This window comes from Prinia subflava, chromosome 3 (assembly GCF_021018805.1).
Source record: "Prinia subflava isolate CZ2003 ecotype Zambia chromosome 3, Cam_Psub_1.2, whole genome shotgun sequence".
In the NCBI taxonomy this organism is placed as follows: domain Eukaryota; kingdom Metazoa; phylum Chordata; class Aves; order Passeriformes; family Cisticolidae; genus Prinia; species Prinia subflava.
In genome coordinates, this window is record NC_086249.1 from 21573091 (window position 1) to 21589361 (window position 16271).

Here is a 16271-nt window from a genome sequence, read left to right on the forward strand (position 1 = left end):
ATCTGGATGTGGCACTTGGGGACATGGTTTAGTAGTGGACTTGATAGTGTTGGGTTAGCATTTGGACTCGATGGTTAGAGGTATCTTCCAACCTAAATGGTTCTATGAATTTCCTTCCTGCTGACAAAACCCCAATTTCAAACAGCAGCAACTAACTCTGCCAATTTCTGGCCACATACAACTGTTACATTTAAATCACTACCAACAAAAAATAATCCCAATTGGTTTTTGCAGACCAGAAGCAAACCGTTTATTACCATATATGTTACTAAAACTTTATAATTTATAGCAAGATATTTACTTTTGGCTACTCAATGGAATATTTCTATTCAAAATTCTGCACAACACCACAGAACCTTCGAACAACTGCCATATCAGAGATCACAATGTTGCTTACTAGCTAACACACATCTCCCCCTTCAGCTAATCCCGCAGCAAGTCAACACTTACCGTACATCTCATCTTCCAGGCCATGAACAAAGGCCCCACAAGCTCCTGATTCAATCAAGTTCACAGCACCAGTATCGATCTCCTCCTTGGGAGCATCATCTCCCCACTTTCTGCCACTTGAAAACTCCCCAGAGCTGTAGAGCTCTTTGGCTCGCTCATGTGCAGTGCGCTTCCTCTGTGCAAACAAGCATTTGGGTTACAACCACGTAAACTTCAAAAATGATTGCACCAAATATTAAACTGCATCTGAAAATAGATGTAGCTGGAGGCTCAGGCACTGACACACATGCAAGTGCTAAGAAAAGCAAACAGTATCTACTCTTCTATGGCTGCTTCTAACTGCCAGTAACTCTTTGTAGTTTTGTTGTAGGGAAAGGATAATAACAAATACGTTTTAATTAACATATCCTTAGACATCCATTGTAAAAACGGCCAAACTGGGTCAGAACAAAGGCCCATCTAGTTAAGAAGCCAATAAGTGATCTGCAAAAATGCTATCACTTCACAGTTCAACTTGTTAAACTGCAATATTTAATGCTATCAATACCATCCAGAGTTCAGCAATGTGTAGAATGGAATATTCATTCAGTGTGCTTGTTAGTCTGCTTCCTTTCCCCGCACACTCTAAATAAAGCTGTGCAGCACTTTAACAGCTTTTACAAAGCAGCCACAAAACCCAGCAGCTCTTCACGATTCTTTTGTATATAGAAAAAAATTAACATAACCTTGAGCATGTTGGTTAAGGAAGGATTGTTATTAAAAAATTTTGCTCAAGGGCTGAGTAGCCTTTAGCTACTCATATTTCTTGACCAGATGTTGATCTTGATCAGGAATGCTGATGTTTTTTGATCAGATCTTGCAGGATGTTTCCAAGAGCCTGCTCCTAGAACTACGGTGTAATCTTTCCATACACAATAAGCAAAGCTTTTAGTCAAAAAACTATCAGAACACCATGAATGTTTATCTCTCAGTTGTTGCAAAACCTGAATAGCCTACAGCTTTTTCTTACATGCTTGGTTAATGAAATCTAAAATTAGCAATTGCTCCATTGATTTTAATCTAAAACAAAACCTGTCATCATCAATTAACTCTCAGCAATCCTCAGGTAAGGACAAGGTGAACAAGCACACTCAATATTATCATCCCTCTTGTATGATTTTAGTACCTACACACAGGAAAACAAACCCAAACATTTACAACATTACCCTCAGATCTGACATGAGCTTCTTGTCAAGCGTCTGCTCCAAGAAATGGGAGCTAACTTGTTGCATAGAACCCTAAAGAAAAAAAAAAACATCAAAAGGAAGAAACAGGGTTATTTTCTAAACTGTACCATATAATTTCCTGACCTATCCCAACATGGCATCCAATCTTATCCACTTATTCTAACAGCTTTATGCAATGCCTGACACTATTGTATGTCAGAGTCTAAAAAAGTGAACTTAAAGAGTCAGAACATCTTATTTTCCCACTGAGGTTAATACAGTTTTTCTTGAGTTCAGTTGGTTCACATGTCCTGTGGTACAAAAACAGGGGCAGGGAATTATGACAAGGATTTGGTTTTTTCTTTAATGCTCAACCATCTACTCTCAAGGAAAGAATCACTGCACAGCTGAGCTAAAAAACTGTTGGGTTTCCTCAACCTCCCTCACTTCTTTCACCTCAGAATTTTGGGAGAATTTAATCTATACAGTTTTAAACATCCTCCCATTCTTTTTTTTTTCCAAATATATATGAAAAGTCAAGTAACTTAAGAGAAACTATTCTCTGCTAGAGAAGAAAAGAATGCAACTTACCAATAACTTTGCAGCTTGTACTCTTACAACCCAGGAACCATCACTAACCATATGGCAAATTTTTCCAAAGGCATCATCAACCAAGCGAATTTCTTCATTGGAAGAAGGAATCGGGACGATGCTGACACAGAGAAATCAGTTTGTTGATTGCATTCCATATTGGATGGCATCAAGAAGAAACAACTATGCTAAATTCCTATGAATGTGCAACAAATACCAGGAACCAAAACTTCACTGCATCAGCGTATTCTCATCAGGCATCAGCCATTTGTACACACCCCTTTCCTAACAGCTCCCCCTCAGATCTACCAGCACAAAACTCTCAGGATTAGGATGATAACCTGGCTAGTACTTTGAGGACAGTGCATGCAGGCTGTACCTTTCAGGGTAGAGTTGACTGAGGACCCAAATCAGCTGAACTGCAGCGCTGCGCACTTGCTCATAATCATCTGCCAACAGCTTGCAGGCCTGAAAGAACATCCAGAGCTCAATACACCTGAACCGTCTCCACTGAGCTGCCATGCACTTCCCACAGTGGAACCAGCATCCCCATCACCAGACAGTAAGGACAGATTAAAAGTCAAGATGAATCCAGTCTTCTCTGCTACTCCCTAATATTGCCAAGTTTGATCGGGCAGACTCGATCTAATCAAGTCAATCAGGCACATGTTATAAACTCCAGAATTGCCTGTCCTCTGCCAGAAGAATAAAATGTGAGTCTGCAACAGAACTGACTTGATACAGGCTGCAGCTGCACAGCTTTACTGATATAACAAATACAGGCCTCACGGGTACTTTCCAAAGAACAAGGGTTTAGGAATTCCAGACTACGATTGCCAGATGACAGGAATGACTTCATCATGCCTTGCCCTTGCCATGATCACCTCCCCAACAAACAATATATAATAAAGCACATGCTTTAGTGCATTAAAGCACAAGAGATGCAAAATACCCTTTCATTTCCACTGTCATATGACAACAAGGAATATCAGCAACCTAAGTGCAAAATAGTCCTCCTCTGCTCAGTGCCCTCCTCCTTATGAAACACACTGCCAGAGAATTCAAAAAGAAAGGTATGCAAACAAGTACAAAACAAATACAAAGTCTTACCTGACTATAAATAGCTTGCTGTAACTTTAATCCTCTTTCATGAAGCTGTAGCTACATAGGAAAAAAAGAAAAACAATGCAAGAAAGTGTAAGTACAGCTTTAAAGACACAGACTAAGTTTTCACCACTGAGCTGCTTGCATTTCTTGATTGCTGCTATAATTAAAAAATTGTATTATCTTGACCATAAGTATTTAAAATAATATTCTTGACTTCAGTATAATTTTTTGGCTTCACAGCCATTCATATTTAGATTAGGAAAAACAATTTATACAAACACACTCCCTGTTCATTCTCCCAACCTTCAAAAAAATTTTAGTGTTAGCCATATTCAACCACAATTAAAACAGATAGTAATTACTACCATTGGATCCATGTTTCAGGAATGGCAGTAATTAATGTAATTTAATAATAATAAATAATTAATCAAAGTAATAACATGGGGCACATAGGGCCAATGAGTTTTCATGCCATGTAAATCTTTCCATTACTGAACCACAGGGACACCAAAGTGTCCTACATTGTTTCTTTTTAGAAGGATGAGTAAGTAAAACATCCAGGAGAGGGATATTTCAGAGAGATTCAAGTACAATCTGATCTCCTCAAACGCCTATTCCTTCTTTCTTTGGACTTTAAGAACATTAATTCAAAGATGCTTGTTCACCATCACATCAGATGGAACATTGTGATAAACTTTAAGGGTAATAGAGAAACTTCTGTATTCCCACACACTCACAGGCAACTCACATTAAGCAATATTTTGAAATGCATGGTCTTTGCTTGCATTTCTGCAAAGCTAAAAGCTTCTGAAGGGTTCCCCACACAAAAATCCCCAGTATATACTATATCTCATGAACAGTTAAGAGAATGCTAATGAAGGTAACCGTGAGGCAAAATGTAAATGTTTGCTTTATAACAAACTTCTTTCTGGATTTATCACACAGGTTTCCTATAATAAGCAGATACCTGCTGCATTTTGGAGCACTAGTGGTTTTTTGTATTTCCAGTAACCAATAGTAAATCAAGAAATAGATTTGTCACTAAAAGATAGAGCCCACACACACACTCAAAAGAATGAACAGGTTGAAAAGCTTCTTCAGCTATAGGTGAAACAGAAGTTATCAATCACTCAAACACCCTTTGAGATCTCATGTTACTCTAGTATTTCAAGACCTAGCTTATTTTTTCAGCTAATTTTGATACACTAAACAGGCTTTTACTAAGTTAATTAAAATAATCTCTAAACCAAACCTTTTTGGATTAGTTTGCAGCCCTCTCTCAGCTTCCTTATACAACCCCAACCCCATTTCTTCCATGGTGCCAGCTACACTTACCATGGCTTTTATAGCTGCAGTCCTAACTCGAGGGTCCTGATCACTAAAATGATCTCCTATTATCTTCTGGACATCTTTGGCCGCCTGGCTTTCAGCCTCTTTTGCAGCACCTTTTTCCACTGGGCCAAGACAGCCAATGAGCTGAAGACACTTATTCCTTACACCATGAGAAGAATCTGTCAGATGCTGTGGAACAAGAGATGAGCAGATGTAACTGGATTCTTATGGTTCTTTCAGCCCTTTGAAACATTGTGTTATGTTTCCTAGCAGTTATTAATGTTAGTATTGTAACAGTTTATTGAGACAAATGAAAATAATTTAAATACTGACTATCTTTCTTTTTTTCTTGTGGCATGACAAAGTTCCCTTGCCCAGGGAGGCCTCCTTACCTTGCAGGCTACCTCCACCAGCCTCATCCTGACAGACGGATTCTCTGGGAGTTTTGTGCCAATCACCAACAGGGTGTCCAAGAGCTGAGCGAGGACTTGGTGAGACTCTGCAACACAGGAGAGTGAAAGGCTCTGCACTCCTCTGCTGAACTCTTACCAGCCACAGACTGATCCACACTGCAAGGCCATCCCGAAATCTCCTCCTTTCAAGGCCTGAACTAGCCCAGCTCCCTCAGCTACGCCTTGTACATCCCATACTCCAGTCTTGTACCACCTCAGTGGTTCTGCTGGACTCACCCAACCCTACCAGCACTAATCTGGCACCGGGGAATCCAAAACTGGCTAAGGTGTTCCAGATGTGGCCTAACCAGTGCTGAGTAAAAGGGTATAAAACCCTCCCTCGACCTGCTGGCTACACTCCTGTTGATGCAGCTTGATGAGCTGGCCTCTAGCATGATACAAAAAAAACTCCTCTTCAAACACATTTCTATTTTAAGCAAAACTGTCCTGTAGAACAGAGAGCTTCAGAAGCAAAAGCCTTCAGATGGAGATGCAAAAGCAAATTTTGCACTCCTTTAGAACAAAGATATAGAGCAGGCAAGTCAGAGGAACATTCTTCTCTTTCTCAGAACGTGGTGTTATCTGTCATCATTCACAAAACCAGACAATAAATACTCTAACCAGGAATTCCCAATTATACACCTGAGATGTAAGGCCTTGCCTCTGTCCCAAATGCTTTGAGAGCACGATTTCACCTTGATCTCACATCAAAATGAGACTTACTCTCATTCTGAAGCGTGTTAATGGCATCATCCATAATGCAGTCTGGGGAAAATCCTGCAGTCTTTGACAACAACCCCAGCAAGGATGCAATCTTCAGTCTCACAGAGGCATCATTCTCCTGGAAGGAAACAACACCCCAAAAAAATCCCCAACACAGCAAGGTTAAAGACAAAAAGAGAACATTATATATTACCTACATACATCTACTCATTTAAGAAACAGCAAATGCTGTCACAGGTAATAATTAGATAAGTAAGCCTCATCAATATTCCTTTAAAGTGAATTTCAAAAGTTCATGCATTTTAAAGATTTATTCTGAGGCTTCTACAGATTTATGCACACAAGACTTCTGGTCATAACTGGACGCTCCTTCTTTCACTGCATTGCCAAGGATATCCAATGCAGAGTAGAAAGGCAAAAAGTCATCGGATGTCATACCTGGATCTTACCAAGCATTTGTGCAACACTGAACACAGAGGTGCAGAAATATCACAGTAATAAATATCCCATCTTTCAACGTGAAATTTTGCAGTTACAACTGTTACATCTTTCAAGTGTTTAAGAGAGCCTTCAGTGCCACACACAGCCTCCAAGTGACAAATGTGACACCCAAGGGAGTAGTCCCTTTCTCAATTGAACTGAGAAGCATCTTTTATTTTAGAGTTGAAGTTATGTGTTTGAACAATGGATACTGCCATCAGGGCTGTTCTACCAAAATATATAGGGATGAAGGAGCAGGAGGCTACAGGACCATCTTAAACAAAACAATCACATTAAAAACAAATAGATCACCACATAACTTCCACTGCAGTTACAGCTTTCAAGGTCAGGTTTCTGGATGACCAGGAAAAGTGCAAGTCCTATGGAGTACTAAGAAACAAGTTCTTGTGAAAATTTTGTCTGTAAGTAAAATAATGCCATGTACAGTAGTTTTGAAAGCAGTATTTTTAAAAGCTGGATTCTGTAACAGACTGTGCTCTTGCCAGTGTGATCGTATCTGCAGGTTAACGAGTCTCTCTTCTAACACAGTCTACAAAACAAACTCCAAGCACAAATAATCTGTATCATTTGACCAGGAACTCTGTATTTCATAGAATCAGAGAATCACATGTGTTGGAAAAGACCTCCAAGATCATCAAGTCCAACACTCACACCAGCACTGGCAAATCTACCACTAAACAATGTCCCCAGGTGCCATATCTATGCATCTTTTAAAATACCTTCAGGGATGGTGACTCAACCCCTGCCCTAGGCAGCCTGTTCCAGTGCTTGATAATCTTCTCAGGTTGGAAAATTTTCCAAATATCCAACTGAAACCTCCTTGGAACAGCTTGAGGCCATTTCCTTGTTCTACTGCTTGCTAATTGGAGATGAGACCGATCCCAGTTTTTTTCATACATTTGATATTAGGAAGAAATTCATTACTGAGAGGATGGTGAGATACTGGCCCACAGAAGGTTGCTCAGGGAAGCTGCCTCATCCCTGGAAGTGTTCAAGGCCAGATGGAGATTTGGGCAACCTGGTCTAGCAGAAGATGTCCCCGCCCTAGCAGAGGGGTCAGAAGTGGATGATCTTTAATGTCCCTTCCAACCCAAACCATTCCACGATTATGTGATTTTAAAGTGCTGGTTTTTACCACATAAGCAATAGCTAAAAGGTTTCTTCACTGCAAGAGAAAATCAAGAACAAGGTAAGAACACATCAGTCAGGGAAGAGTTAGATAAAACTGAAACAGCTCTGGACAGCCGGGCTCTCTGGAAAACTCAACATATCTTTTGTCCCTTACCAAGTTCACTTCTACATAGGCCACGTACAGGGGTAACACTGCCATACCCTTGTCACAGGTTCCTGAAACCATCAGCACAGGGACCAAGTAACAATCACCAATCATTTGGGTCAAGAGCTACAGCTGTTCCCTCTCAGCCCAGGCTGCTGGCAACTGAGTCAGCAACACAGAAGCCTGTGAGCCCCTGCTCAACATCCCACACCAAGCAAACGGGAGCAGAAGCAGCAAGCATGTTCGGCTCCCAGCTCCACCACCTTGTAATAATGCTCCAGCAGGATCCTGACAACCCCTTCCACGCTCTCCACTTCCACGGGCTTCCTGGCAAACTGGAGCAGGTACTGCAAGGCGTCTGCAGGCGAGGTGGCTTTGCACAGGTCCACATGCAGCGCTGCCGACTTGCTGGGCTTGGTCAGCCGCAGCTTCTTGGTGGACAGGTCCTCATGCTGCTGCTGTGGGCAGAGGGGCACGGCTCAGAAACACAGCATATCCACACCCACTCCTTCCCAGACGGAACATGGGGAGGCCTAAGGAAGCCCCACGTCCCACGGCAGTCACTAGGCTCTCCTCCATCTGCCTCAGGTAGAAACACAACCTCAGACCGCTGTGGCTGATTCTGTCCTGCCCAGGCAGTCCCTATCCCCAGGAAACACGGCCTCTCCCAACCTAGGCTGGGTCAAATCCTGCTGCTTTCCACACCAAACAACTAATCCAGGGCAAACACGACTTCTCCTGCCTGGAGCAGCCCAGAAAGTCTCTGTAGCTCCTTCCCAAGTCCCGGGCTGGGGGATGGTGCATCTTCCCTGCAGCACTCCCGACCCTACTCAGGTCAATCAACATAGGGGGTCTGGTTGGAAGGGACCACCCTGGGTCATCTGGTCCAACCTCCCACTCAGGCAGGGTCATCTCAGAGCACACTGCACAGGGCTCTGTCCGGACGGCTCTTGAGCAGCTCTAGTGAGGGAGACTCCACAAACTCTCTCCCTCCCCACCCTAAGGGAAACACTTTCCTTCAGACCTCTCCCCTCCGGCAGGTCCAGCCTTCTTAAACTCGGGACCGACCCTTCCTGCTTCTCTCCTATCCCTCAGGGGCAGGCGGCGCTCCCAGGCTCGGCGCCGGGCTGGACCGGCGAGTTTCCCCACAGCTCCGCCTCACCCGCCGGCGCCCCCGCCGCACGGCAGAGCTCGGAGCCGTCCGTCCTGGCCCGGGGGGGACGTATTACCTGGACCACCTTGGTGAACTCCTCATACACCCGCTTCTTCAGGTGCGCCGCCATGATGCCGCGTCGTAACCCGGAAGAGGAGCCATAGAGCTGCGCAGGGAGGGGCCAGAGGCGCGGCCGCTCTTTCCGCCCGGAGGCCGCACTCGATGGTCCGGCGGCCTCCCGTTGCCATGGGGACGCGGGCCCAACATGGCGGCCGCGGCTCGGCCCTGCCCGCAGCCAGGCTCACCCACCCGCCCCAGGGCCTCCGCCCCGCGCTGTTCCTCCGACAGTATGGCCACATTTCAACAGTATTCGATCTTAAGCCGAGTTTCCCACCTATTTCTACTTTTTTAGCAAACAAAGAAACGAATGTTCATTGGTTCTAAATTATGTAATTCTCTTCATTAATTAGTATTCTGACCTCTATTGGTTCTTTATTCTTGCTTCTCATGTTAATAAGCCCCCATTTCTCAGTCTTTTTATTATCTTTTTTCCAGATATGGAGTTTTGCAGCAAATACTGAACAATCTTTGTTAGTCTCTTGTTATCTTCTGGTTTCTGCAAAATACCCTTGTAGTCTATAAATTCTGCATTTTTTGTGTCCACTTTTAGAAATACATCTCTCTCTTGCAGGTTTTGTCCATCAAAGCGTATCAGGGTCAGTTTAACAAAACTTAAAGTTTCAGTGATTTTTCCTATCAAACTTCACAATAATAGTTTGTGTAAAGAAACTTAGGCACGTGCTGGCTGGAAGTGACTTAAGACTAATACAATGCTAATGAATAATAAACTGCTTATGATTAATTAAAACAATTAATTAAAATAATTAGAAAATTTATTTCCATCAGAATCGTAGAATCATTAAAGTCAGAAAAAATTTCAAAGATCATCGAGTTCAACCATTAACCCGGCACTGCCTAGCCCACCACTAAACTCTGTCCCCAAGTGCCACATCCACACATTTTTTGGGCACTTCCAGGGATGGTGACTCGACCAATTCCTCAGGCAGCCTGTTCCAATGTCTGACCACCCTTTCAGTGAATAACCTTTTCCTGATTGTTTTCCTGGCACAATTTGAGGCCATTTCTCTTGTCCTGTCCCTTATCTGGCTACACTCTCCTTTCAGGCAGCTGTAGAGAGTGACAAGGTCCTCCCTGAGCCGCCTTTTCTCCAGGCTGAACACCCCCGGCTCCCTCAGCCACTCCTCATCACTTGTGCTGGAGCCCTTCCTCAGCTCTGCTGCCCTTCTCCAGGACACTCCAGGGCCTCAATGTCCTTCTTGGAGTGAGGGGCCCCAAACTGAACACAGGATTTGAGTGCGTGCCGATTAAAGTTTCTCATGGCAGCAGTCCTGTAGACTTAGCAGGTTGGTTGGTGTGAGGCTTTAACTATTCTATACTGAGATTGGTTTTTTGCTAATATCTAATTTTCATCTCTGTTGTTGTCACTTAAGCCAGTTTCCCCACCCTCAAATATGCACAAAGTGTAACAGATCTCGTTAAAGCAGCCTTTTGTCTATTGGGAGGCCTCCTCCATCTCTCTCCTTCCAGGCTGAGCAACACCAACCACTTGGTTATGATCAGAAGAGCCTATTTCCTAAACCTTTTTGTCCTCTCAGACACTGACTGTGTCCATTCTTACCAAGGTGATGAATGTGAGAGATGTCAGAGTCCCTTCCCACCTGCAGCAGAACTGCCCTGCAGTCACTGGAGTGACTCTCAGCTGTCACTGGAGGGGAGGTCCATGCTAGGATAAGCACATCTGAAGCACAGCTTAATTGGAAGTGATTCAAATCTGTTACCCTAAAGACAAAACTTCAGATCTTTAGAATCTGGGGATCTTGAGGGGAAAATGCGAGTAAATAAAGTACTTCTGAATCATTCAAAAAATGTTAAAAGTTATTTATTTGAAATCCCAGGGACCATTTTATGATTCTATGGTTGTAGTCTTTGACTGGAAGAAATCCATCTTCTGAGAAGTAAAGGAAATATGATCTTTATCAAATCAGCCATTATGATTCTCAGAGTGATTAAACCCAAGTCATCTCCAGTATAATAAAAACCTTTCAAATGCTAAGATTTTTTAAAACACATTGTAGAATGCAACTTGTGTTCAGTAAAAGAGAATTTGTAGGCTGTTGCTTCAGTACCACTTCCTTCCCAATAAATCATGGCAGGTTTTCCCAATTCTCCCAGGAGCTTATGTAGTTAAAAATAGCATCATTGTAATAGTGAGTGTCATAAGAAAGAGATTAAGTTTGTGTGGTCTAAAAGAGGAGTGTGTGTCCTTAGATTATAAACTCCTCACATCAGTGATGGTTTTTTTGCCTCTTGTTGATCCTGGACTGTAGCTGAGGTTCTCTGTCCTTCCTTCAGAACAAATAATAAATAATGGTAATAAATACATTGACTGGAGAGTAGGCTGTCTATTGGAGGAATAAGAAGAGGTCATAGGACACTGAATCCTTCATTTTAACCCAGATTCTAGTGTAGAAAAGAGGGAGAAGAATAGCTTTTGCCATCCATTAAGAAACCAAATTTAATTGAAGTATGTGGTAATGTCAGTGTTTCAGTCAGGATTTGCACATATGTGACTTGTTCCCATGTGCACTGAGAGGGCAACTCTCCATGTGCACGAGACATATTTGGGATTATTCATTTCCCTTAGGTTGAGTGATGTTGGCTCAATTCACAGATCCATCTCTTTGAACCGAATGAATAGTAACCAACACTGAAGAATAAAACTCCTTCTTTTTCTGGAGCCTTTTAAATCCCCTAAAAAGTTATCCCCTAAAGCCCAAGTAAAGTGGCTCTTAAGTGCTCTTTGATATGGCAAACAGACAAAGGACATCCTTTCGCTGGCCTGTGCATTTCTTCCTGTCCCTCTGGTAGCCCATGGTTTAGTCTCCACAGTCCAGGTCAATTTGTTCCAGTAATTACGTTCTAATGTTCTCTATCAGTGGTGGCACTTTGCTACCACCAGGTGAACAGGAACTTGTAGAAGAAGTCATGCGATTTGAAGCGAAAACCTTTTTCAGCAACATGGGGCTGAAAGGATATTTTATACCCTTTGGCTTCTACATCCATTTGAATGCAGTCCAGCAGATCAGAAATGCTTGGCACAGCCTTCCAGGGGCCAAACTTCACCACGGATTTTTTATCCGTGTCCAAACTGTTCAAGGCATCCTGACACCTGGCTGCGTCCTCCTCGGTTCTGACCACGCATACGATGACGCTGGACTGCCGGGACGCGACCGCTTCCGCCCTCGCGATGCGGATCATCAGCTCGATGTTCTCGCTGTAGTTGGGCACACGAGCCAGAAACTGCCTCCTTGCCACGAGCTCCCCAAAGATCTGTGGGGAGTCCTCCAGCTGCTTGATCAAAGGCTCTATGTCATAGAACAGTGCCTCCTTGTAGACGTCCTGGATGCACTGGGTGGGCACTTGGTTACTGCGCAGGTACTCCAAGATGTATTTGAAGTAGGTGCCTGGCCTGTCAATGAAGAACCTCCCTTCAGAGTCAGTCCTAAGTTTGGGCTGGCCAGTGAACATCTCTGCCAGCTTGGAGCCAGGGTGTTTCTTCAAGGTGCTCAGTGTTGTTGTGTACATCTCCCCACCAACATTTAGCTCCACAATTGGTGATAACTGGGGAAAAAAAAAAAAAAGGTGACAAAAAGCCATGTGTATTATCAGTCTGAGGTCATCAACAGGGAAGTGTCAAGGAAAAGACAATAGATGATAGCGGTTGGAGGATGGAATGATGGTGTGAAGTGCAGTATGAGCTCCCATTTTCTGGGCATCAGATGGGAACCTCCACCTGACTTATTGCAAAAAGCAGATGCAGGATGCTTATACAGCTCTCACAACCAGAGCAGCAGAGACTTGAACATTTCTAAATGGCTAAGTCCTCACCTCATCTCTGGGATGCAGGAAAGCATCGTTTTCCAGGTGGGAAAGAGGGAAAAGAAGTACCTGGCCTAGGGAAGCTGTGAGTGACTACACGGATCTCCTAGGTCACTCACAGGCATTGTCCCTGTGGGCCACCTACAGCAAGAGCAGTACATGAGCTCTCACCCACCCCATGTGCAGAGGGACAAGGATGGAGCCCAAAGCTGTGCCACTTCATTTTTATCATCTGAACTGTTCTTTTCTCTTCAAAGGAGAAACTGAAGCTCTTAAAACTTTATAAATAGATGGCATTGGCTTCCAGTCTGGGAGTTCAGCTATAAACACTGAAGTAAGAAGACAAAAAATGCGTCACCTCAGAGGTGCAGGACAGAAGCTGTGTAGCAAAGTACCTAAAAATGTATGATGGCTTTAGTTAGGAAGTAAAGGAGAAATATTTCATGCAACTGCCATGGACTTAAGAGGGAAAAATGTAAACATTGTGGGTTTGTTTGCATTTTTTTAACCTTCTGTATTAACACCATTATCTGAATTGGAGGAGGCCTGAACACCTGGAAAGCTGGACATTTTTAATTGACCTTCCTGTATGTTCAGTTATGAAAAATTTCACTAGCTTCCCTTTGCACTTGGTCATTTTATGTAGTACTCAGCAGAGGAAAAGAAAAGGGAAGAAAGAAAGAAGACGGTTCCTTTCCCTCCTGCCAACACTACTGTAATGCAAGTCACAAGCCAGGCCAGGGCCACACCTGCCATTGGGAAGGCGTGAGTCAATAAACAACCCTATTTTCCAGGAGCTCACCTGCACTTTTTTGAATCTGATCACGAAAGGAGCTGCCTCAGTGCTGCTGGTCACATGCCTCAGGTGAAGCGTGTACTTAAGTGCTTAGCTGGATCACAAGGGTACAGACCCACGGGATGACGTGAGCTGATCTGGCAGCGCACACCCAAGAGAAGGGGGGGGCCCTGTGCCCTGTCCCTGTCCTGTTCTTGTACCTACCTATGTGCTCTCTCCTTCTCTTTCATCTTAATGAGCTGGACTGGCTAACAGAGGATTTAACAAGCACAGAGCTGACAAAAGGACGGGACGAGGAACAGACAGCCTGGTGCAGGGGGAGACCTTCCCTTTAAACAGGAACAAACTATCAGATTTAGCAGAAATTTGCTTACACCCTTAGCAAGCCAGGGAAGCAACAGATGACTTAGAGCAAAGACCCTGCTGGAATACTAGTGTGGGTAGTTTCATCTCAAGAGCAATCATTTACACTTGGGTCAAGACAGGGACTGTTCTCTCTGAGAATATCTTGTGATTTCCACCCACTGAAGAACACAGCCCAAAGCTGCTTCTGTAGGCAAGTCTCTCCCCAGGAGATTTGCCATTAATCCAAGAGATACCAATAGCACTTCCCACCAGGGGTCATTTGACAGGAGAGTCTCAGGCTTTTGAGCCTTTGCTCCTTTTTCAGATGGCAGGTCAGATATTTCATGCTGTTTGTCACTAATAAAAGTGGATAACATGTTATTCCTTAATACAGTAGCTCAACTAACTTCATGTTCTTGCATCTTGATTAATTGTTTTAGCCTGGCATCAAAGTGGTTCCCAGCAGACTGGAAGTAGTCACCAACTGATTCCCAGTTCTGTAATTAGCTAGCAAGGTGACACTCAGGAAAGTCATTCCATCTATTTGTGCCCCAGTTTACTAATCTGTGAAACAGTTACTTCCATAGGGAAGCATTTTGCAATTTCTAGGTGAAAAGTGCAACATAGGAAGGTTGGATTTTCTTAATACAGAGAGGTCAGGAGAACAGATTGTTCAGCTTTAGCCAAGAAGACAAACTGGTTATCAATAGACTGAGGGCAGAGGAGAGTAAAAAGAAATAATCTCATCACTGATTTCTGCCTGGTAACATGCTGCTTGTCTGAGATGGCCATTAATTTTCCTTATAGGTAGAAAAACTACTGCTCCCACCTGATGATCCTGCAGTCAACAACACAGGGCAGCTTTGAAATCATTAGAGACTCATAAGACTTGTTGAAAACCCCCCAAACCTACAACAGGCTTTTATTTAGGGATCTGGCCAATTGCAGTTCATAATAATTGAATTCCATTTCTTGCCAAAGGAGAAGAACCACTATGGTTATTTGCTGCTGTCAGATCTTGCATGCCTGTGAGAGAGACGGCACTCCTGTGACACAACAGGTGCAAACAGGCCAGAGTCAGACACAGCTTTTTAAACAGAATCTTCTTAGAGATATATTTGGCGAGGCCTGGTGTCTTCAGATTAGCATATGGGGGGGAAAAAACCCGCTCCAATATAGCCCAACAGGGGTGCTTTGATCCCACATGAGGGAATTATGCCCTTGAGCACATACCTTACTCACCATATGCAGGGTGCTGGTGACTTGCTTCCCAAGGGGCTTGTGCTCCGATGAAATGCTCATCTTCCCCAGGAGCTGAGGACTCAGCTGTCTGGGATAACCTGCTGCTCAGAGCTGGTGTCCTACCCCACACGCAGGATGGCTCCCAGCTATGCTCCAGTCCTCTTTTACCTGGTCTCTCTTGGCTGGGTGAGCTTTCTGCCGCTCTCAGCCCAGCTGCTGCCACGGAGCTCCAGCTTGTCCCAGGCAGAGCCCCGGTTCCAGTTGCAGGTGTAGGGAGAGGGGAGGGGACAGCCTGCAAGCGGAAGTATTTGCTCATTAGTTTTCTGGCAAGCAGCAAGGTGCAGGGTGGACACGGCTGCCAGCACACACCTCGTGCCCTGCTGTCTGAGTGGTGACTAAGGGCTGAACAATCCCTTCCAAGGGAGGCCCAGTGCCCAGGTGAGCCCTGTGAGGTGTCCCTGTGCATCCACCTCTGCCTTTTCAGCTGCTCCTATCAAAACCAGTAAACATTTTCACAGCTTTTTGGCCTCCAAGCACTGCTGCTTTAAAGCACAGTTTATCCCAAACTGTTTCATTGATCCCATTTGTCACTCACACTGATGGCAGATCTACAGACTGCCTACTACCTGTCTGAGGTGGTGGCATTTTCTTCCTCGTCCATACAGTCTCTGGGTACTGAGTAATTTGTGCAAGGTAAACAAAACCAAACCTGAAAGCCTGTTTGAGCATAAACTTTTCTTTTCAATTGGCCATAAATATTTGATTATTATCTTTGCATGACATTGTTTTCTAGTATCCTGTATCCAGCAAATATAGAATGTGGACAGCACCACAGGTTTAGTGGTTGTAAGACTATCACAAAATCAAAACACTCACAAGGATGCAGTGAACTTCAAAGTACTTACAGGGGGGCTTATAAAAAAAGGAGAGTGAATTTTTGCCTGAGCATATAGTGACAGAAAAAGGGGCAACAGCTTGAAGATAAAAGAGGAGAGATTCAGATTAGATACAAGGAAGAAATTCTTTACTGTAAGAGTGATAAGACCCTGGCATAGGTTGAGAAAGCTGTGTTTGCCCCATTCCTAGAAATGCTCAAGTCCTGGTTGGATGGGGCTTTGAGCAACCTGTTCTAGTGGAA

The 16271-nt window shown here is 43.8% G+C and overlaps 2 protein-coding genes across 5 annotated transcripts in view; both read right to left on the minus strand.

Moving 5' to 3' along the window:
* The window catches only part of INTS4 (integrator complex subunit 4), a 33050-nt gene extending 24061 nt beyond the window's left edge, over positions 1 to 8989 (minus strand). For 2 of the 3 annotated variants that reach the window (XM_063394367.1, XM_063394369.1), the window contains exons 1-10: positions 8867 to 8954; positions 7901 to 8095; positions 5861 to 5978; positions 5078 to 5184; positions 4689 to 4874; positions 3357 to 3407; positions 2626 to 2714; positions 2247 to 2367; positions 1656 to 1727; positions 451 to 625 (exon numbers count right to left, since the gene is read on the minus strand). In XM_063394367.1, coding sequence (XP_063250437.1) covers positions 451 to 625; positions 1656 to 1727; positions 2247 to 2367; positions 2626 to 2714; positions 3357 to 3407; positions 4689 to 4874; positions 5078 to 5184; positions 5861 to 5978; positions 7901 to 8095; positions 8867 to 8920 — 1168 coding nt within the window. In that variant the 5' untranslated portion in view covers positions 8921 to 8954. Of the gene's footprint in view, positions 1 to 450; positions 626 to 1655; positions 1728 to 2246; positions 2368 to 2625; positions 2715 to 3356; positions 3408 to 4688; positions 4875 to 5077; positions 5185 to 5860; positions 5979 to 7900; positions 8096 to 8866 lie in introns of all 3 variants that reach the window. The other variant, XM_063394368.1, reaches the window with a different exon arrangement.
* Positions 8990 to 10734: 1745 nt separating this feature from the next.
* KCTD14 (potassium channel tetramerization domain containing 14) lies at positions 10735 to 15420 on the minus strand. 2 transcript variants are annotated; one of them, XM_063394374.1, is made up of 2 exons: positions 15125 to 15420; positions 10735 to 12492 (listed from the first exon to the last, which is right to left on the minus strand). In XM_063394374.1, the coding sequence occupies exons 1-2, from the start codon at positions 15191 to 15193 to the stop codon at positions 11821 to 11823; spliced, it is 741 nt and encodes a 246-aa protein (XP_063250444.1). In that variant the 5' UTR covers positions 15194 to 15420; the 3' UTR covers positions 10735 to 11820. The 2 variants fall into 2 exon arrangements, with proteins under 2 accessions (XP_063250444.1, XP_063250445.1); XM_063394375.1 differs by having other exon boundaries at positions 15134 to 15419.
* Between the last annotated feature and the right edge of the window lie 851 nt (positions 15421 to 16271).